This window comes from Kogia breviceps, chromosome 16, assembly GCF_026419965.1.
Source record: "Kogia breviceps isolate mKogBre1 chromosome 16, mKogBre1 haplotype 1, whole genome shotgun sequence".
Classification (NCBI taxonomy): domain Eukaryota; kingdom Metazoa; phylum Chordata; class Mammalia; order Artiodactyla; family Physeteridae; genus Kogia; species Kogia breviceps.
Window position 1 is genome coordinate 3,923,483 of NC_081325.1, and position 19,587 is coordinate 3,943,069.

Below are 19,587 nucleotides of genomic sequence, written 5' to 3' on the forward strand. Positions count from 1 at the left end.
AATAGAATTTCCAAATCACAAGTAAGGCGAGGATACAATACCAAAGATACAAAAAAGGGTTAGAAATTAAAAATCAGAACACTCAACAAAAAAATCAAACTACGCACCACACTGTGTCCTACGTTAATAATTGGCACATGACATGCATTTTGTAGATAATCCTATCCGATATCCTTGCATGAACTTTGGAACTTATAAAACATACCTACTTTCAGGAAAGTTGTCTAATATCAGTGTATGAATAAAATGCCAATAAAACCCGCACACCACACGTAACATGCGATTAACACCAGTCATGCTCAAATGAAAAAACAGCAGGGAAAATAAAGGAGAGAGAAAATGTCGTAGGACACAATTCTAAGTACATAAGTCAATTCAATCTGAAGTCCCGATTTCTGTTTATTTTGTATTTAAGCCTTTAGCTTTTACCCTAAAATATAAACGTTAACACAGAAAGAAGTCTCCCTGCCCTGGATTAGAAAGTCATTGAAATTGTAGATTGTAAAGCATCTCCAGCAGTATCAGTAAAATAATTTCACAGCATTTTAATAAAAGACTTGTGTTTCTGCGGCCTAGCGTTTAAAATCATCAGCACTGTCAAAAGAGGTTACGTAGTACTGTTAGGTGTCCCTGGAGACAGAAAGTGCTTATCTAAACTCTCATCAGATGTGTCTGTTTAGAAATAGCTCTTCTCGGGGTAGTTTGTGCTTTCCTGTAGATCGGCTCAAGATAATCACATCGACATGCTGAATCACGATTCAAGGATTTGCACTACTTTTTTTGTTTATTTATGTGTTTATGTTCAGTCCTAACTTTGAGAAAGATTTTCAACATGAACGGAAATAGGATATTACAGTCTACTTCAAAATAAGGTGAGGGGCCAATTAAATGGTATGCCATCAGTCAGTCAGACCTTCAAAGAAAAAGGAAAACAGGGAAAGAAAATGAGCACAGAGGGAAGGTGAGGACAGCCGCCGGCAGGCTCAGCACTCCCTCGGGCACTCTGCAAGCCTGGTGGCAGCACCTAACACCCCAAGGGGGCCAGCGGAAACCTCATTCTACCTCGGAAGGCGCCAGCGTCATTCAGAACAGCACTCGTGACCAAACTTCTCTCGAGAAGTCATCACTGACACTGCTTCGGCTTCCCCGTTTCCATCCCTAATAGGAGACGGACAACAAATGGGGAGATGGCCGACACAAGCCAGAGTCCCCAGGGCAGGCGCTAACTGTGCAGCCTGCTGACATCAAGATCCTGTCTTCCTCTCTGCTCACACCTTAAAGATATGAGACTATATAGTCATAGCAGCTGTGGATGATCAGCCACTTTTGATACAAGCTAGAAACCAAAGTTAATATTTATATTAACTTTTAAATATTATATTTATATATAATATACGTTATATTAATAAATATAATAAGTAAATATTTATATTTATATGAATTATCACTATAACAATGACTTGGTTTCTCAATGTATTTCAGCTTCAAGGAAGAGACTGACTCAAAAAATAATGTTTACTATAAAAACAATTTCTGTAAAGCAAACCTTACATCCTCTGATCTTCCAAGTGAAATATGAACTGGGGGGAAATAATACAAGTTGGGTCAAAACTTGTTATTAAAAAAAAAAGACAGTCACTAACTGACACTCGGCATTGTGCGAACGGTCAGCGGCCGCCCCTAATGGGAGCTGGCGGCCACTCTACCTTTGCTCGTTCCCCGGGTGCACGAGGCACACTGGACCGCACTCCTCCGTGGCCAGTCCACGCAGGGCCTCTCCCTTCACCGGCACAGATCCCAGAACGGACCCCCCTCTGACCTTTTTAATCTCAATATGTACGTGCATCATAGAATAGCTGTGTGCACTCTCACACTTTCCCATCAAATACCACAGTTTAAAATACCAATTTCGGCATAATTCTTTCATTGAAGACTAAATGTTCTATGAAATGAATGTTTCCAAGTCATTTAAATATGGTTTTATTGTGGTACGTGTAACAACCACCTATATACTCTACTAGGATAGTTTCCTCTCTCCTTTAATAATTACCACCAGAAAAAAAATACTGATATAACTTCTAGCTACTCAGGTAAACGAAAAAACAGGATTCAAAGAATCAAATGAACAAAAACATCAGGCTACAAAGGAACACAACATTTAGTCATCATACCTGAATATCCCCAGAGAAGCTGTTGTGCTAGAATATAATTAAATCCGTTCTTAGAAAAAGCCAGAATTGTCACAATTTTCACATGATGGCTACACTGTATCTTAAGATAACACAGTTTGCAGAATCTTACACATCATTACGTAAAAGAAAAGCCATAAACAAAACTCCAAACACAGCAGAATGTACCTTTAAGATTTAAAGATGTATTTCAATACGAACTAAAACCAAACTATCAGGCATTCCTACCATCTGTCTGACTCAACTTTTTTTCTATTTATTTCCTCAGAAACCCATTGACCGGCTCCTCTAACTTCTGATTGTCACCCATTTGCTCAGGTAACCTCACACAGAAATACAATAATAATGGTGATTCTGTTTTGTTTTGTTTTTCCTATTACAGTTTTGTTCTCCCCCAAACAGAAAAGACGGAAGTGTGTAATTGCAAATGGGAAAGAGGCAACAGAGGTAAACGGTGAAAGTACAACTAGTAACTTAAAACTTAGCTCAGGATTTTAAATGTGAAACAAGTGAAAGGTAAAACTACCACACAATGAGACAGATTTTGCTTGGGCTACAGAATTAGAGAAATACCCACTGCAGAGGAAAAAACTTCACACTCCAATTGTATGCAGCAGTACTTTCAAAACTGGCCAATCAGATTTTACTGATAATCGGTAAACAGAAGTCCACAGTGCTTTGTGTCAGCAAAACAATCACACGGTCATTATTTAGAGCCAAAAAGATCCAATGCTGTTAGACATCTGGGACGTTCCCTACCATAGGAAGGGAGCTACACAGACGTAATATTCTCGGCCTCTCCCCTCCCCACTCGTAATTCCCCACCTGCCCCACACACCAGAAAGAGGAGTGACTTATCAACCAGTCAGGGGGAAGAGGCTCTGCCCCTGCCCAGGGAGACTCGTGGGGCAGGGCGTACCTGGGAAGGAAGCCCGAGGTCTCCCAGTGCCCCTGCGCCTGGCCTGGCGAGCTCGCCCGCCTCTGGGGGGTCACAGCACAAGTCCACCACGCGCTGCAAGCCGGGGGCCCCACTAGCAGCATCAGTAACACAGGGGAGGCTGGCGACGTCTACCTGCTGGATCCCTCTCTGTGCAGCTCTTCACTGACGCGGCTCTCAGGAAAGCAAAGGTGTCATTTATTGGGTCCCCATCAGCCCCTACACATGTTTCATGTTTCATGTTCCCAAAACGTGGCAATAAAGTAGTATCAAAAACAAATTTTTATCTGGAACCAATGGTATAAAAGCAATAGGGAAGATACCCAGGAAGCAGTTACCCATCACCCATATGGCCAGATAAAAATACTGGAAAGGCTAGAGATCAGGATTATTAAATAATCACAAGGGTGGCAGACCAATACTTAAATCAAGATAGGAAAAGTGACCACGAAGACAACTTCTGGGGTAACTGAGCCACAGGTTACGGGCAACAAACACAGTGAAGATGTCTCTTCTAGTGTAACAGTCAAAAAAAAATTAACCAGGAACCAGAGGTAAAACATGGTGTTGGTACGATCCCAAAATACCAAATCAGAATCCACAGTAAGTGAGAAAACGGAAAGACACACAAAGTGGGAAGACTCAGCGTTAAAACAATGTCAAATTACCAAAGTTAAGAGTATGTAAATTTAATTTGTCCCTAAAAATATTACAATAGGTACCCCATCCATCTAAGGCCAGAGAAGCAAGCTGTGGCCATGTTCTGTGCTCCAGGGTACTTGAACATTTTCAGTAAAAGCAGTTTGATTCTGCTGCTTTTCTACCCCTTTCACCTGATTTGATGCTGAATAACTTTTGACTGATTTCGAAACCCCTATCTACCTCAGAAATTACTGGCCATTAACAAAACTTCTGTCTTCAGAAGCAAGTGAAACCACACAATGAAATAGCAGAGCCGTGAGGAAGGACGATCTACAACTGCGTGCACCGACCTGGACGGGTCTCACAAACTCAGGGTAAGTGCAAGCCGCCGACAGAGTGCACTGCACTGTGACCCCCCCACAGGGAGCACGAGGACGCGCCGAAGCAATCGGGGCTGCTAAGAGTCAGGGTCACGGCCACCCGTGAGCGGACAGGACTGTCACAGAAAAGGCAGCCAGGAGTCCCTGGGTGTTGGCACTCTTGTGGTTTTGATCTGGGCGTGTTCCGTTTATAAGACTCCATTAGGCCTACATTTAAGATATGCATACTCTTCTGTACATACATTATATTTCAATGTAAAGTTTTTATGTAAGAATGTAACAGAGGATTTGAAAAGTAAGGATTTCTAAAACTTTGGAGCAAAGAATGGCACAGTAATAGGAATCCACGTTTAGACTCCCAAAAGGCTACTCGGAAGGCGGCGATCCCCAGTTAAGGAAGGGATCTCGATACTGGGAACAGCCGTGTCCCCGGGACGCCCCTCTGGTTCACACCCGCGCTCCCTTCTGTGCGCCACTCTGCCCCGCCCTGAACTCGCCGCCCCCATTCCAGCTCCTTTCCCTTCGGTTTACATGAATGAAGATGCACAATCGTCACCTTTGAAAAGAAAACAGCATATAGTATAAAAGACGCATCACAAAGAATATGCTTTACAACCTCAACTAGTAGGACAAATCTAGAATTTTTCAGGCCAATATCTAACGTAGAAAAAGTTCAGGCAACAGTCTTACAAGAGAAAGGATGCTCACAAAAGTTGAAAGATAATACTAAACAGAACCATGGTGATTTTTTCCCCCAATTATTCTGTCTTTTCCTAAAAAGGATTCCCAATAAAGGACACCCAGCCTTTGCTACGACCCCAGGAGTGCCCTTTCCTGGCCCTGCCGCAGAGGTCATTTTGTGAGCCTGCATTTCCTCGACGCTGCCCCAGGACAGCCGCACAGAACTGAGGAGGCGGGTGGTGTGAGGACAGAGCAAGGCTGACGACCTTCTCTCCGCATATGCGCCCTCTAACCCACCAGAGCACCCTCACCACCGCACAGGCTACAAGGGATGAGGCTGGGGGCACAGATGGAAAAGGAACGGGGAGCACTGAAACCTGTAAAGCACTGCGCACGTGCCAGGGTCACATCCATAAAGGCGCACCACCGGACCGTGACAAGAGACTTTTCAATACAGTGTCACGTTCGGATTCTTGTAGGTGTCAGAATCCAGCACTGACACATCTTAAACTACAACAAGTACGTGACGTTGAACCACGTGGAACTGCTGGGCGATAACATCTAAAATGGATAACTAATAATTTCGTACGGTTCAACTTAATAGGAAACTTACATAAACTGTCATTTTTATAAATACATATATTAAAAAAAAACAACAACAACTAAACAGCTATAATACCTCGGGTTTGGGCAGCTTCCTTTAAAGCAGCCAGAAGGTGAGGCTTCAAGTTATCCAAAATAAATCTTCCTTCGAGACCTGGGAAAAGGGACCTAAAAAGTGAAAGAAACACAGCAATTTTAATCTTCTAACAATTCTAAGATACAGAAATTCAATCATATAATTTCAAGCCAGTTAAATGTACTTACTATTTTACATCAATTATAAGGCACACATCTAATCATACTGCAATACTTTTTGATCAAGTATCACCCAGGCTTCGCTTTAAAACATGAGGACATCATGCACCATATCCAAATCCAGAAATTGTCTAAACTTCTTAGAATAAAATTCATTTTATTTTCTGAAATGTCAATACACACCCTGAGTTATAAAGAATTACTTAGTATAGTATTTTAATTAATTTAAATTAACTTCATCAAAATAATTCACTTTTGACTAATTGTAGTTATTATTAGCTCTTTATAACCATTCTTTTCTGCTGTTCTACTATTGGAATTTCCAAGGAAAACAACTGCTTGGACCTTCTCTTTAACTGGTAAAGGCATCTGGATGCCTTTCATCTTAGAATGTAACAATGTATCCTTTCCTATTTTAACAAAGCAGCTCTGCAAAAGTCGCCCTAAGGTAACATCCACACTGACAGCTGATGAACGTCACAGCCTGGAAGTGCGGGCAGGGGCAGGAGGTGGGGTCCGCGCATACCTGGGATAGTTTTCTGAGCTCATATAAACCACATCTTGATCGGACACAGATGAGGAGAAAGGGACGAAACTTCCGTCCTGTAGGGGCAGCAGCTCCAGCCCCAGCAGCTCGCCGTAGGCCTGGTCAGAGAGCACGAACTCCAGCAGCTGCAGCTTCTCGGCGGCGCTGGTACCATCCAGGTGGGCTGCCTTGCGCAGCACCTGCCGGGTCCACGCGGGCGTCACCTTCCTCACGGGCCTCACGCTGGACGCCACGAGCTGAACAGCGGCGGCCACGTGGGCCGGGACCCTGACCACCTGCTTCCCTGAGCTCTGGAGGTAGCTGAGCACGGACCGGGTGCATTCCAGACTCTCGTCCAGTTCCGAGAAGCACGCCTGCTCCAAGGGGACCCACTGGCCGCTGAGGGAATACAGGACTGCGTGCTGGAAGAGCTCGTGAAACAGAGGCTCCAGCACGGGCTGCCAGTGCGCCGTGACCCGCTTGACGTCGGGCCACAGCTTGTAGATGACGTCCACCGACAGGGGCAGGTCGGGGCTCCTTCCCGCCTGCAGACGTTCTATGGAGTCTAAGATCAGAGTGGCGTAGGCTCTGGGGACGACGTTCAGGACGAGAAACTCATTCCACAAGGCGGCTGGGTCCCTCCACTGGTCCAGCTCTCTCCATTTGATGCTCCTGCGATTGTCCGTCAGGCCAAAGAAGCCACTGACGTGAACTGGGAGGCCTGTTTTGCTTTCCTCACCAGGCGGTAAAGGGAGGAAGCAGAAGGCTTTCCCTGAGAGTGCGGCCGCTGCTCCCCCCTCCTCCTCGTCTCTGCTTGACAGCAGTGTGGCTATTCCAATGGCGGGGATGAACCTCAACTCGTCGGCCAATGCGTCAAGCCCACTACTAAGCCCTCGCCCACCCATGCTGTTACACACCAACCAAGACGTTTTCTGGGCGCCCCTGGCACTCTCATCTTCTAAAACTATATTTATAGGGTATGTGACGCAGGTTATGCTGTTGCTGGGAACCTTCTCACAATAGTCACTGATGGCGGCCCCCAGGATCTTTATAGAATCCGGCCGCTCGTGTGTCAGGGCTGCACCCTCACTAGCAGTCACTCTGAAGACCAGTTTCTCTGTTCCATCGGCCTCGCGGACATGTACGGAGATGTCCTGCACACTTTTCAGAAAGAGCAGCACCGTGTCTGCATCTGCCCTGAAAGACTCAAACAACTCGAGAACCTTCTGCTTATTGTAGAGGTTACTACTAAGCTGGGAGGGCTGTAGCCGAAGGGGGAAACGGAAAAATGTTCCTGGAAAACTGCCATTTATAAATGTCTCCTTGGTGCTTCCAAAGATGCCAATAAATGGTGCAAACTGGTCTGAAAGTTCGCTAATTTCTTTGCTGTCGTCTCTGAGGTTCCAACACTGGCCTGATTCACGTGGACCAAACAGTGTCTGATGAGGATCTAGCATCCCAATCTGATCACCACTGAAGATACAAGGAACGTCTGTAAAGGAAGAGTCAAGTCATGACCAACTCGGAAATTTGAAGGACAATGGTAAGTACATCTACAATACCTAGTTACTCTCATATATTACACATGAAGAAGCATGAGCCACAGGATGACTCTAAACAGGTTTATCTAAAAACAAACTAAATCTAGCTTTGGAAATATAATTCTTTGAGCACAGAAACTGATTTCTCTTTTGATTCAAAAAGCACCAGGCATTGAGAGACTTTACATGATTGTTGCAAAAACCTAAGATGTATCTTCCAACACTTATCAAACAATTACAATCCGTAAAGAGAATCTGGATATTTACACTCTCCCCATAGCCAAGCGAACCCAATTAAACAGAACACAGTTGCAGCCTCTGCTCAAAATAAAACCTCAACCACAGATTCTCTGAGAAAAGAGGGACGAGAAGGAGCAACACAGATGACCGGCAAGCACCGTGCCCTCTGGACCGAGTGTGAAATGGGCAGTGACTTGAGGGCCTAACCTTCACACAAGACACAACTCCGCGAGGTCCACCTGCAATACGCATGGTCACTGACCACAGCCTCAGGTGTCACAACCGCCGACTCCTAAGCTCTCGGTTATTTTAAGTAGGAAACGTTACATCCACCGGCCCAGCCACCACGTCCACCAGCAACACCGGTCCACGGCCCCCTCGTCCACACTCCCCGTCCCACTCCCACTATCGAAACGATGTCAGGGAGGCTCCTGATAGTTGTAAAGCAGGACTCAAGAACCTCGCAAATCCTCAGATTAGAGAACAGCACCCCAGGTAACGCTGTCCCACATAAATGTGCCCGTTCTCCGACAGCGAACAAATCCACAGTGACAGCAGATGCTGGCCATCAGGGGAATCTCTGCACAGTTCACTCCTGTACAACTGGCTCCACGCTTATGCAACTCACGTGTGTGCCCCATAAAATTTTAAAACTATGACATGACACAGATGTGAGGAGTAACTCACAAATAGTTGAACACATGAATATTAATATTCGTATAACTGTTACATAATGATTTCATCAGTGTTATTATATAACACATAACTAATATTACTTAACACAGTATCATACAATATATCGTAATAATGTAAATGCAATTTAAAAGACAGGCTTACTAGAAGGGGGCCATGGTGATGGTGGCCCTATACCCCACTTGCCCGGGGCAGTCCCAACTCAGGCCAGTGTCTGAGAATTATACCACCTCTTTCACTCTCTGCAGTGTCCCAGTTTGGGCAATAAATTATGTGCCACTCTAGCTACAGCCACAGCTCTGCCAGCTCAACCCTCCTTCTCCTGCAAGTTCAAAATGCACAAATGGTTTCAAACTAAACGATAAAAAGTGCTAATTTCATAAAAAAGTTTTATCACAAAACTATAGTAAATACTAAGAGCTCTGATTCTGGAAGAACAGCCATATACCCTTAGAGGTGTCTACCCTAAGAGTTTCAAGTATTTCCTACTATAACTATGAATCAGAAACCTCATATTCTTTCTAGATTCCAAGCGTGATTTCAAAGTAATGGTTAAAATACTCGTAAGTTTAAGGAGAGTAAAATTTTTATGAGGAAAGTGAGAAACCAGAGTCATTTCAAAGGTCCTCCCCTTGTCAGTTATTCAATACCACTGGATATTATACTTTCTTCTTCCTGTTATTTAAACCTATGCACAAGGGCTTCCCTGGTGGCGCAGTGGTTGAGAATCCGCCCGCCGATGCAGGGGACGTGGGTTCGTGCCCCGGTCCGGGAGGATCCCACGTGCCGCGGAGCAGCTGGGCCCATGAGCCGTGGCCGCTGAGCCTGCGCGTCCGGAGCCTGTGCTCCGCAACGGGAGAGGCCACAACAGCGAGAGGCCCGCATACCGCAAAAAAAATAAAATAAAATAAAAAAATAAACCTATGCACAAGAAAATCAGTTTGCCTGACTCTTAAAGATTTGCAGCGTAAAAGTTTTTAGAGTAACAATTTTGTGTAGGCTTTCAACAGCTCACATAAAGTCTCAAACCTCACATAAAATGACTTAATATACTACACTGATTCCACCGGAAATGATGGCATTAACTTTTACGTCACATGATGAAGATTTGGTATAGTTACCATGGTAACTTGAGAAAACACAAGACGCACTGATATTTCATCAATATACTTCTTGCCACTGACAGAGAATTTGGGAAAAATGCCTTTTAAAACAGTATCATCTCTGAAGTTAACCCAATACAGTACAAAATATAGGCTAAAATAATTTTCAGTCTCAAGACTGAAAAGCCAAACACCATACCTGTTATATGATAGACAGAATTAAACCCAATTCCAAATCTTCCAACCTTCAAAGGGTCGTCCTTTTTCCTGCTCCGTGCTATTTCCTGAATGCCGTGCCAGTCCTCCGGGGTGAAAACCGCGTTGTTGTGCACGTAGAGAGCTGGCCCTGGGCATCAAGAGGCACATGCAGGTGTTGAGAAAGAAGAGAGCCTGGGTGTTCACTTCTCTTACAATAACTTCCATTACATAACATTGCTTATTTGATGGGAAGATGCGAAGAACCGAACGGAGTGGCTGATTCAGCGTTACAGTTTGGTTGTTTTCACATTAAAAACAGAAATTACAAATTAATGGTAAAAATTACCAGCAGAAGAAGTATAGTATTGTTGACCAAAAATCCAAAAAGGAAAAATTATGGTACTTAGATACTCAAAACACAGGGTAAAGAAGAAAATTAATCACAGTGTACTACTTTTAAATTTGTTCCTAAATAGAATATTTATTTATTTTTGTGACTGGAATCACCTGTAAATGTATAAGAAGACTAAAGAAACCTTGTTAATATATTATTTCATAGGGTGAAAAATAACCCTTCTCACGTGCCTATGAATTCAAGCACAGATATGGGGATGCTGGCCACAGTCTGCTTTACAAAAACGGCGTGACTGCTATTTGGAAAATAGTCCAAGTGGGAATATGAAAAGGCCAAGACCGCGAGGCTCTTGTAGGAAGGACAAGCACATGGAGGCTGCCTCTGCTAAACCCAGGCCACACGGTGTCCTCGGACACGGCAGGAAAGGGCCTGGGGGAGCCCCAGATTTCGCCACACTCCTTCACTTGTACCTCTTAATTAACCACATCCTTGAAATCCTTAGTAAAGTGAGAAACTGGGGAAGATCTCTGAGTTTTCTGCATCGGATCTGACATTCTGAGTCTTTTGTCATCTCATTATGTAAAAAAGAAACGAAAACAAGTTGAACTCAAGAAAGTTGAACTCAAGAGTTCTCATCTACAACACTAAGTGTCAGTAAAGGCAAAATCTGTAACCCAAGAAAATGACACCAGCCAAGATACTCCTCATGTCTGAATGCGAGAGAAAGACCCTCTAGTCTCAAAGACCCTCAAAGACCCTCAAACACCACAAGCACAGAGGGCCCTCAACAAACATTTGTTAATTAAAGAGATCAAAGATCATGTCCACTTCCTTCTGTATGTGCAAGTTTTAAAAAATTGTCTAACTGACGTCACTTTAAAGAGCCCCTCTCTAAGTATGCTTATGCATAAACTCAGCTAAATAATCTTGTTTCATAATTTTTTCTTTTAATGAGGTGAAGCCAGGGCTGGAAGGAAGAACTCCTAGACATGAGAGAATTGTGAAGCAGAATACCTCTAAGATCTCTTCCTGTATACGGTTCTACAGGACACTCCCCAAATCAGGAGGACACCAGACAGAAAGCATTGTGACACACACGCTCTCCTTGAACCGCAGAGTGACTGGGGTGGACTATGTTCTCGCCGCTCCACAGGGGAGCAGGCTAACGGGCAGCCAGCCTCAGGGCCCGGCTCGGGCACAGGGAGGAAACACGAGGGGCAGGCCTCACTGACACTCACCACACCAGCACCCCATGCACGTGGACCACGGGGAGCCACGTGCAGGGTCAGGATTCAGACAAAAGTCCCTCATGTCTACTTGGGATAGCTTTCAACAACGATTACATTAAATCACAGACTCTCTCTTGGGCTTCCCTGGTGGCGCAGTGGTTGAGAGTCCGCCTGCCGACGCGGGGGACGCGGGTTCGTGCCCCGGTCCGGGAAGATCCCACGTGCCGCGGAGCGGCCGGGCCCGTGAGCCGTGGCCGCTGCGCCTGCGCGTCCGGAGCCTGTGCTCCGAAACGGGAGAGGCCACGGCGGTGAGAGGCCCGCGTACTGCAAAAAAAAAAAAAATCACAGACTCTCAGAGCCAGGAAACCTGACTGGTCTCACCCTCTTACCGAACAAATGAACAATGGGGGTGAGCTGACTTGCCCAAGATCATGAAGGGGGCAGGAGTCAGGGCTAGAATGAAAACCTCCTGACATACTATGTCTCATCCCATCTCCTTATAGAAGTTTAAAAATGCAACTTCCATATCACAAATATGACCTAAGAATAAATATATTTATTTATATAATAAATATATCACAAATGCTAAATATTTAGTATTTAGATAATTAACAGTAATGTTGATCACCCTCCTAAATCATGAAACCCCTTTGAAAATATGTATGACTTACATCTCCTTAAAAATATGTCCAGGAAGGTCTGAGCTGATCCTCCCTTTTCTCAATAACTTTCTACCACACACAGTCATTCACAATCGCCCTACTGACTTTAAAGCTGCACTGAAAGTTATGAATGTTCTTTTCAACACAGCACTTCAAAGCGCAGGACTTCAGGAGTCCTTACGTTGGTTATCGTTTCTCACTGTCTTTACTTTCATTTTCCTTACTCACTTCTCTCCTTCAATCTTTCTTCGCACCCTACTTCAAAATAATTCCAGGGCACTCTCAAAGCACAAAGTAATACACAAAGCCACAGCCTCTAACTTCTTTCCAAATGCACAGAAGTGTTCTATCTGCTTCGCTAATGATATAAATGCTCACAAGCTGACTGCACAGAATAAGAGGTTTATGTATTTACATTGCTTATTACTCTGAGTTTGAAGATTTTTAGTCTTCGCTCTGTAAAAATACCAACTAGCAGAGACATCTGCCCACAAAAAGCAGAGAAAAACATCTCTTGGAGTTAAATACTCCAAGAAGTGAAGGACAGGTGGTAACTTGACTGTTCATTAAATACTGAATTGTAAATCACTAAAACTCACCTGTTAGTACATAAAATAAAACTTGTCCGTAACTAATTATTGATTCTTACCCTGATATTGTGCCATATCTTTTGACCAAAGAGTCTCTGTTCCATACTGAGTTTCATCATATAAAAATTTAACTTCTGTGGCCCCAGCATCTTCTGCATTCTGAATTAATTCCTAGTCAAGAAATACACCAAAAAATAATAATATTTAATAAAACAGTAATCTACTGCCCATCTTTGTATTTACCTATAATATTTATTTATTTATTTATTTATTTATTTATTTATTTTTCTCCCTGTCCCCCCACTCACAATACAGACCAGGCAAAGGGCCTGGGCTGAGGTGTATATGGGGTGCATTTACTCTGCCTCTTCTTTCTATACAGTCAGTGTAAGAACACAGCCTGTGGTAAGCACCAGGAGGCCCTACCTATAATATTTAAAAAGTAATTACACATAAGTAAAGGAAACCCGCTATCTGCATCACGAGCGAGGTCTTTGTACATTCTTGCAGTTAGCAAGTGCTGACGTGTAGTCCTTCCACGTTGCTTATTGTGTAGATCTGTGTGCCAGCCAACTCAGTATAATTTTTCTCCCTTGCAATCTAGTTTAGTCTAACGTAAAGAACAGGTGGCAATTTCCTGGATGAGCTCTGAATTAGACCAAACCAAATCAAGGGGTTGTATTTTAAATGGATGGGTCTTTAAACACAGAATAATCCACCCGGTATTAGCACACTCGTGAACCTCTAACTTTGGGGGGCACCATTTTTGACTGTCCCAGCACCCTGGAATCACTAATGGGGGTGGGGCGTGGCCGGGATGGGCAGGAACCGCAGAGGGCGTACACGGATACTACAGCCACGGTGACAGCAAAGCCTTCATCAGAGCGGGTGACACAGCGCACCGCCTGCCTGCAACAAGATAAGCATCAGACTGAGCGCGGGAACCGCGTGCAAATGAGAGCTGGTTGTGACCTCAGGTGGGCGCTTAGTTCACCCCGTGCACACCAGAAGACGGGGGACACGGCCCACATGCCGTTCAACCCCGAACGCGAACACGTGACCACGCTTTGATCTACCTCCTCATCAGCTACGAGGTCTTCCTGTTTACACAGCTTCCCATTTCTCATGGGATTTTTAAGACCCACTCCCACCCTATTTAGTCTGGTAGAATCCCTAAAAATTAGCAATCTTCTTTACATTAGGGTATCATATAAAATAATATTAAAGGTAGAAATAAAAATTAAATAGGTAGCAAAATGCAAGTTTAACTTACAGGATGATAGCACTTTAGAGGCTGGATCTTGCTTTCATCTGGATAGCTACTTGAGACTTATGTGTATCTTAGGCAACAGAGATGAAGAAAACAAGATAACATCCCAGGTCCCAGATTCCAACTATCAGTCTCAAGTTGAACAAAAAATACGATGGGGCCCTTCTTCTCAGGGGATCTCTTTCAAACTGATTCTGAGAAGAGGCAATAAATGTGCCAATTTGCATAAGATCTTGAGCTAGTCACTGAAATTTCTCTGCATCTATTTCAGCAAACATCACACAAGGAGGTGGCCTAAGTCCAGGTAATTCTAAGATTCTTATTACATCTAAAATGGTAGAATTCTACTAAAATATCCAAGGGAGAAAAATCGTACCGAGTTGGCTGGCACACAGATCCCCACAGTAAGCAACGTGGAAGGACTACACATCCGCGCTCGCTGACCCTAGGGATGTACAGAGACCTCGCTCACCACCACTGCCTTGTTTGCCAACAGGATCCCTATCACTCATTTTTGAATTGATGGGGCCCTACTAAATCCTATCTTAAATTCATTCTGTTCACCTCTCTCTATCCCCATAACCCAGTAAGGACACTCTTCCCACCTTCACTTTCCGAATATCTCAATATTAAAATGGCTTTCAGATCAGCCTTCTGTGAGCCACTGATGCCTGTTCTCGAAGATGGACTGAAACTGCGCCCCTGCCTCATCATTATTAACCTCCCTCGGGTACAGCACCCCTCAGCCAGCGCCTGCCTGAGCACGGCTAATACGTAAGGTAAGCGAAACTGACCTAGTGCTTATTCTCTAAAATTTTACCACCTAAACTAGAAAATATAATAAGAGCTAAGATACTGAACATAATAAACACTAAATAATTAGAGGAAAATGCATAATAATTGATCTACTTTTACACTTAATTAAGGAAGTGTCTTATTAAGCTGAAACACAGAATCTAACTTCTGCAGTATCTTCCATTTGCATTCTTTTATGATTGTTCAGTTTGTTTTTTTAACGAGTGTATTCGAACTAAAAGAATATATCATAAACAGAAATACTTAACTAAAACAATTATCCTTTTAAATACGCTCTCCCACAAAAGCAAACTTCTAAATCTAGGGGAGTCAAACAGGCATGGGCTCATGGCCCCTGAATGTGGTTTTGTCTTATTTTATTCGGTCGGCTGGTTGGTTTGTAACACCCCTGAACAATGTTTTAATTCATAAAATTACATAATTACATAAAATTACCAAATAAATGTTCCTAGAGCAACGCTGCGTGACTACAGCACACTGCAGCTTAGGGGGCTCCTTTGCCTCTGAACCCTCACGTATTTACACAGACTGCACCTCGAGCCATCCCATCCAGCGTACGCACTGCAGGTGCAGAGGGAGACAGACACAGCCATTCAAATCGAGACAAAATTCTACACTGTAAATACCAACAGGACTTGTAAGTAATACTGCTCCGTCTCATTTTTACCAATGTAAATGCACACGTGCGCACACCCACACCTCACCTTAAGAATCTGTCCTCCTTCTGGATATCTTCTTAAAATGTCCTTGAGGAAATCAACAAGCGGGGGAGTTGTCTGACCAAATCGACCTGAGAACACGTGTAAAACAATTTAGAAGAAAGTCCAGTCCTCTGGCCTATTATCAACGTGTTATTTGGTTCTGACACACAATGAACTTGTGCAGGTTCTGACTTCACACACTTCACTGCAGCCCTCTGGTACGAGGGCTACCTGACTAAACGGATTCAGTACAAAGTAAAGCAGATTCAATTTTATCAAATCTCAAGATTTTTAACTAAACTACAAATTAAGGTTTTTAAAAAATGTTCAAACATATACCAAATGTCACATAAGATTATTGATTCAAAAATAAAGAGCATGGCGGGGTGTTGCTATTTTCCGAAGCAAATGAAATAAATGGCGCTATTTTGTGGGTGCTTTGCCACTAAATAATAAGCCAGAGATTGTGGTGCCTGTTATGACATCCTTAATAGTCGCAAACTCAACCAACGTTCTGAGTGTTTTTAAATACGGCACAATGTCTCAATGGCTGCCCAGTTCAAATACCCTAAGTCTCTCCTAAACTGGAGATTCTCAGAACTGACCAAGCAGGTCACCGTCAGACAGGTGACAGCAAAGCGTAGGGAGTATGGGGGAAGGGAAACAATTTCTCAGATGCAGAGAATAAACATACATCTGTTTATAAGTAAAAAAGAAATCTGTGCTTGAGACAAAATCATCACTATGAATTTATCGGCATCATTTTAGTCCAACCACCCACCACGACCAAGCATCCACGGGACCCTGCCCGCAGACGACTCCACCCAACGCATCCTGACAGCTCACTGGCTCCACCCACACCTGTGCTCCTCTGGCCCTGACATCCCCTCATCACATCCAAATGGTATGTACATTCATTTTATTTTTAAAACATAAGCTTTATGCGACTAAAAATGGAATTTACTCCTGGTAAAGTCAATGTTATACCTCCCCCTTTTAAGCCTTTTGATTGAAGGTTTACAAAAAGATGACAATTTTCGGAAGTCAGATCTCCAATCCTGATCCAGTCAGATAACTGAAAAAAGAAAATAAAATTATGAAAAGCAATATAGTTCCTAATTCTGTAAGTTCAAAAGTTTACCTCATTTTTTTTCACCTAAGAAATATTTGTTTTACAAAACAGAAATAGAGTCACAGATGTAGAAAACAAACCTATGATTACCAGGGGGGAAACGGGGGAGGGATAAACTGGGAGATTGGTATTGACATGTACACACTACTATACATGAAATAGATAATTAATAAAGACCTACTGTATAGCACAGGGAACTCTACTCAATACTCTGTAATGGCCTATATGGGAAAAGAATCTAAAAAAGAGTGGATTTACGTATATGCATAACAAAAAAAAAAGAAATATTGTTTGTTAAGTGTTTATATAAGGAAATAAGTTGTTCTGGAGAAGTGAATATTCCAGAGAACAAAACTTTAGTCAAAAATTTTTTGTAAATGCTTTTTCCTTAAATAATTACAAATAGATAAAGATATACAGATTCTGCTTTAAAATAATTTTTAAAATTTTATGGTGAATCAGGATTACCAACATAAACAAAATCATTCTTTGATCAGCATTTCCAGAGAGTATTACTCAGAACAGAGCTCCATGGGATTCGACAGATATTAGAAGACCAAAAAAAAAAAAAGCTTTAATTTGTTGGAATATTTTGGTTTTTAGGGCATTCAACATATTAATATTATGGTAACCTTCTTTAAAAGGATTATACTATGTGGTATTTCACAAATTTTAGCAGTAATTTTATTTTGAAGAGCATCTTATAAGATACTGTTCCTAGAAATACACTTTGGTAAACTTCTTATAGACATGGTTATAAAAAAAGCTATGATGTGAAAGGAAGAGACAAGTGAGGACTCCAACCTCTGAAGCTGCTTTGGTCTATGATTTCCCCAACTGGCTTTCCTGAAAAATGCCTCAATATTCGTTTTCCTTTCGGTGACTGCTCTGGTTCCCACAAAGGCAGGGCACAGTGTGTGATCGTGACCCATAGGAGCAGGTAATGGACCGCTTTTCTGAACAAGATGCCAGATCCACTTCTCCCCAGCAGTGCACCCGTGCTACTGAGGAGCGACTCACAGGCCACAGTCTGCAAACGCTACCCCGGCTCTCGCCTCTGGTAGAAGAGGGGAGAACCGCCTCTGTAACTGACCCTTCCTTGACAGGGAGGACAGTGCTCTCCATTTCGCGACTCCACCGTCTCCATCGTCCACCCCCCACCTCACACGGCTGCCCTCCAGGCTCCCGGAGCTCGGCCTGCCAAAAGGTGGCTTCCGCGGCCCTCCTCCACTGACAGCAGCACCAGCGTGTCCCTTCCCAGCTCCTCTCACATCTAACTCGGTCCTCTCCACTCCCAATTGTTCAGACTCTCAACTTCTGCTGGACTTTTATAACCATCTCCCATCTGGTCTCCTTACTTTCTATACATCATCTTCATTCTAGCCCCCATTTCTAAAATACAAATCTGAACACGGTTGTTAACAGTTGTTACAGCTCCCAGTTCATAAAGCACTTTCATACAAGTGTTCCCACCGAATCTTAAGGCAAGCCTGTAAAAAAACCTCTGTGCACAGGAAATACGGAGAAAGATCATCACAACAGTACTGTTGTTAACAACAAAAATTCAGAAACAACCCAAATCCTATGACATATTCATACAGTGGAATATTATACAGCAATGAAAATGACTTAACTAAACTGTACATAAATTGGGGTGAATATTCATAACATAATATTGAGTGAAAAAAGCTAAATCCAAGTTGCTACATAGAGCATAATAAGCTTCTTGTAAAGTTCATAAACAACTAAAAGTAAACAGTATTTTGTTTAGCTTATACACACACATACAAACACACACACACACACACACACACTTATGATAAAACTATCGAAACAACTATAAAAAGGCAACAGAATAAAACACGAAGAGGTAAGGCAAAAAGAGACAGGCATACAGGCTGGGGAAGAAAAGAACAGAGGGAAAGGAAACCGTCAACAGCATTCTAGGTCTCCAGTTGCATGACGTCATCAAGATTGTTCATTCTATTATTAATTAACTAATTAATTGATTACTAAAAGAGAGCTATGCATAAGCCAAGGATTAGTAGTCCAATTCAGTTAGCTAAGGTCCTTTTAAAGAAGAACAGCAGGAAGGGAGGCAGGAAGGAAATCTGTAATACAGGAAGATGTCTCCAGGTCTTACAGAGGACTTGACAATGAAGAACACACGGAGTAGGACCCTGTTAGTGAAAACACACCTAACTGCTGTGTGAGTCTGACACTGAATGCTTTTGGAAGACTGTCATCAGCGGCCCCTACCAAGGCGGTGATTCTCCCAAAGAGAAATCAAGCAGCAGCGATAACCTCAACAGCGCTACCTGCTTTCTCCCCCGAGCCTGCCAAGACTTGGGAGTTCTGCTCGGGCCTCGCTCCTTGGACCCTAAATCATTCAACCAAGCAAAGTGACATTGGTCGTGTTCATCTCCAGAGGCAATGAAACCTTAAAAGCTGCCCATTTCAGTCTTCATATTTTGTTTCAAACAGAGTGATGACAAAATACTTTGAACGCCGAGTCTCTGTTCAGGCCAGCCTAAGCCTCCCTTCAGGACCTCAGAGACACTCACTTTCATTTACTAGGAAACAATAACTCCCTCCAAATTGTGAAGCAAATAGTATAATATTAACTGCAATCTGGATCTCCCAACACTTCTTCCTCTCTTCAGCTGTCAAGAACACAAGGAGGTTCTCAAGATTCAAGAGCTGATATGCAGGACGTTTCCGATCAACTAAAAGACAGTAAAGGTAAGCAATACTTCAAACCTCCGGGTTTGAGGCTCAAACACATCTGGCTCGAGAAGAAAGGGTCAGGAAGATACGTAGCTCTAACGAACAGCTTCACTCTCT

The 19,587-nt window shown here is 43.2% G+C and overlaps 2 protein-coding genes and 1 non-coding gene across 24 annotated transcripts in view; 1 reads left to right on the top strand and 2 right to left on the bottom strand.

The window, feature by feature from the left end:
• Positions 1 to 19,587, top strand: part of SGCG (sarcoglycan gamma) — a 102,504-nt gene that overhangs the window by 66,659 nt on the left and 16,258 nt on the right. For 6 of the 14 annotated variants that reach the window (XR_010837187.1, XR_010837189.1, XR_010837184.1 and 3 more), the window contains 7 exons: positions 2,458 to 2,507; positions 2,592 to 2,636; positions 4,049 to 4,142; positions 4,930 to 7,756; positions 14,740 to 14,873; positions 16,380 to 16,515; positions 19,407 to 19,485. The gene's annotated coding sequence lies outside the window, so the exon portion shown is untranslated. Of the gene's footprint in view, positions 1 to 2,457; positions 2,637 to 4,048; positions 4,143 to 4,929; positions 7,757 to 14,739; positions 14,874 to 16,379; positions 16,516 to 19,406; positions 19,486 to 19,587 lie in introns of all 14 variants that reach the window. The other 8 variants (XR_010837197.1, XR_010837185.1, XR_010837195.1 and 5 more) reach the window with 5 other exon arrangements.
• Positions 1 to 19,587, bottom strand: part of SACS (sacsin molecular chaperone) — a 71,197-nt gene that overhangs the window by 14,441 nt on the left and 37,169 nt on the right. For 6 of the 9 annotated variants that reach the window (XM_067016428.1, XM_067016430.1, XM_059041983.2 and 3 more), the window contains 7 exons: positions 16,599 to 16,686; positions 15,615 to 15,700; positions 12,884 to 12,995; positions 9,990 to 10,136; positions 6,214 to 7,705; positions 5,509 to 5,600; positions 2,172 to 2,198 (listed from right to left, as the gene is read on the bottom strand). In XM_067016428.1, coding sequence (XP_066872529.1) covers positions 2,172 to 2,198; positions 5,509 to 5,600; positions 6,214 to 7,705; positions 9,990 to 10,136; positions 12,884 to 12,995; positions 15,615 to 15,700; positions 16,599 to 16,686 — 2,044 coding nt within the window. Of the gene's footprint in view, positions 1 to 2,171; positions 2,199 to 5,508; positions 5,601 to 6,213; positions 7,706 to 9,989; positions 10,137 to 12,883; positions 12,996 to 14,097; positions 14,181 to 15,614; positions 15,701 to 16,598; positions 16,687 to 19,587 lie in introns of those variants that run through there. The other 3 variants (XM_067016429.1, XM_059041987.2, XM_067016433.1) reach the window with 2 other exon arrangements.
• LOC131743604 (small nucleolar RNA SNORA51) lies at positions 13,115 to 13,246 on the bottom strand. The gene has a single exon (XR_009331873.1). It is a non-coding gene; the product is annotated as a small nucleolar RNA SNORA51 (small nucleolar RNA).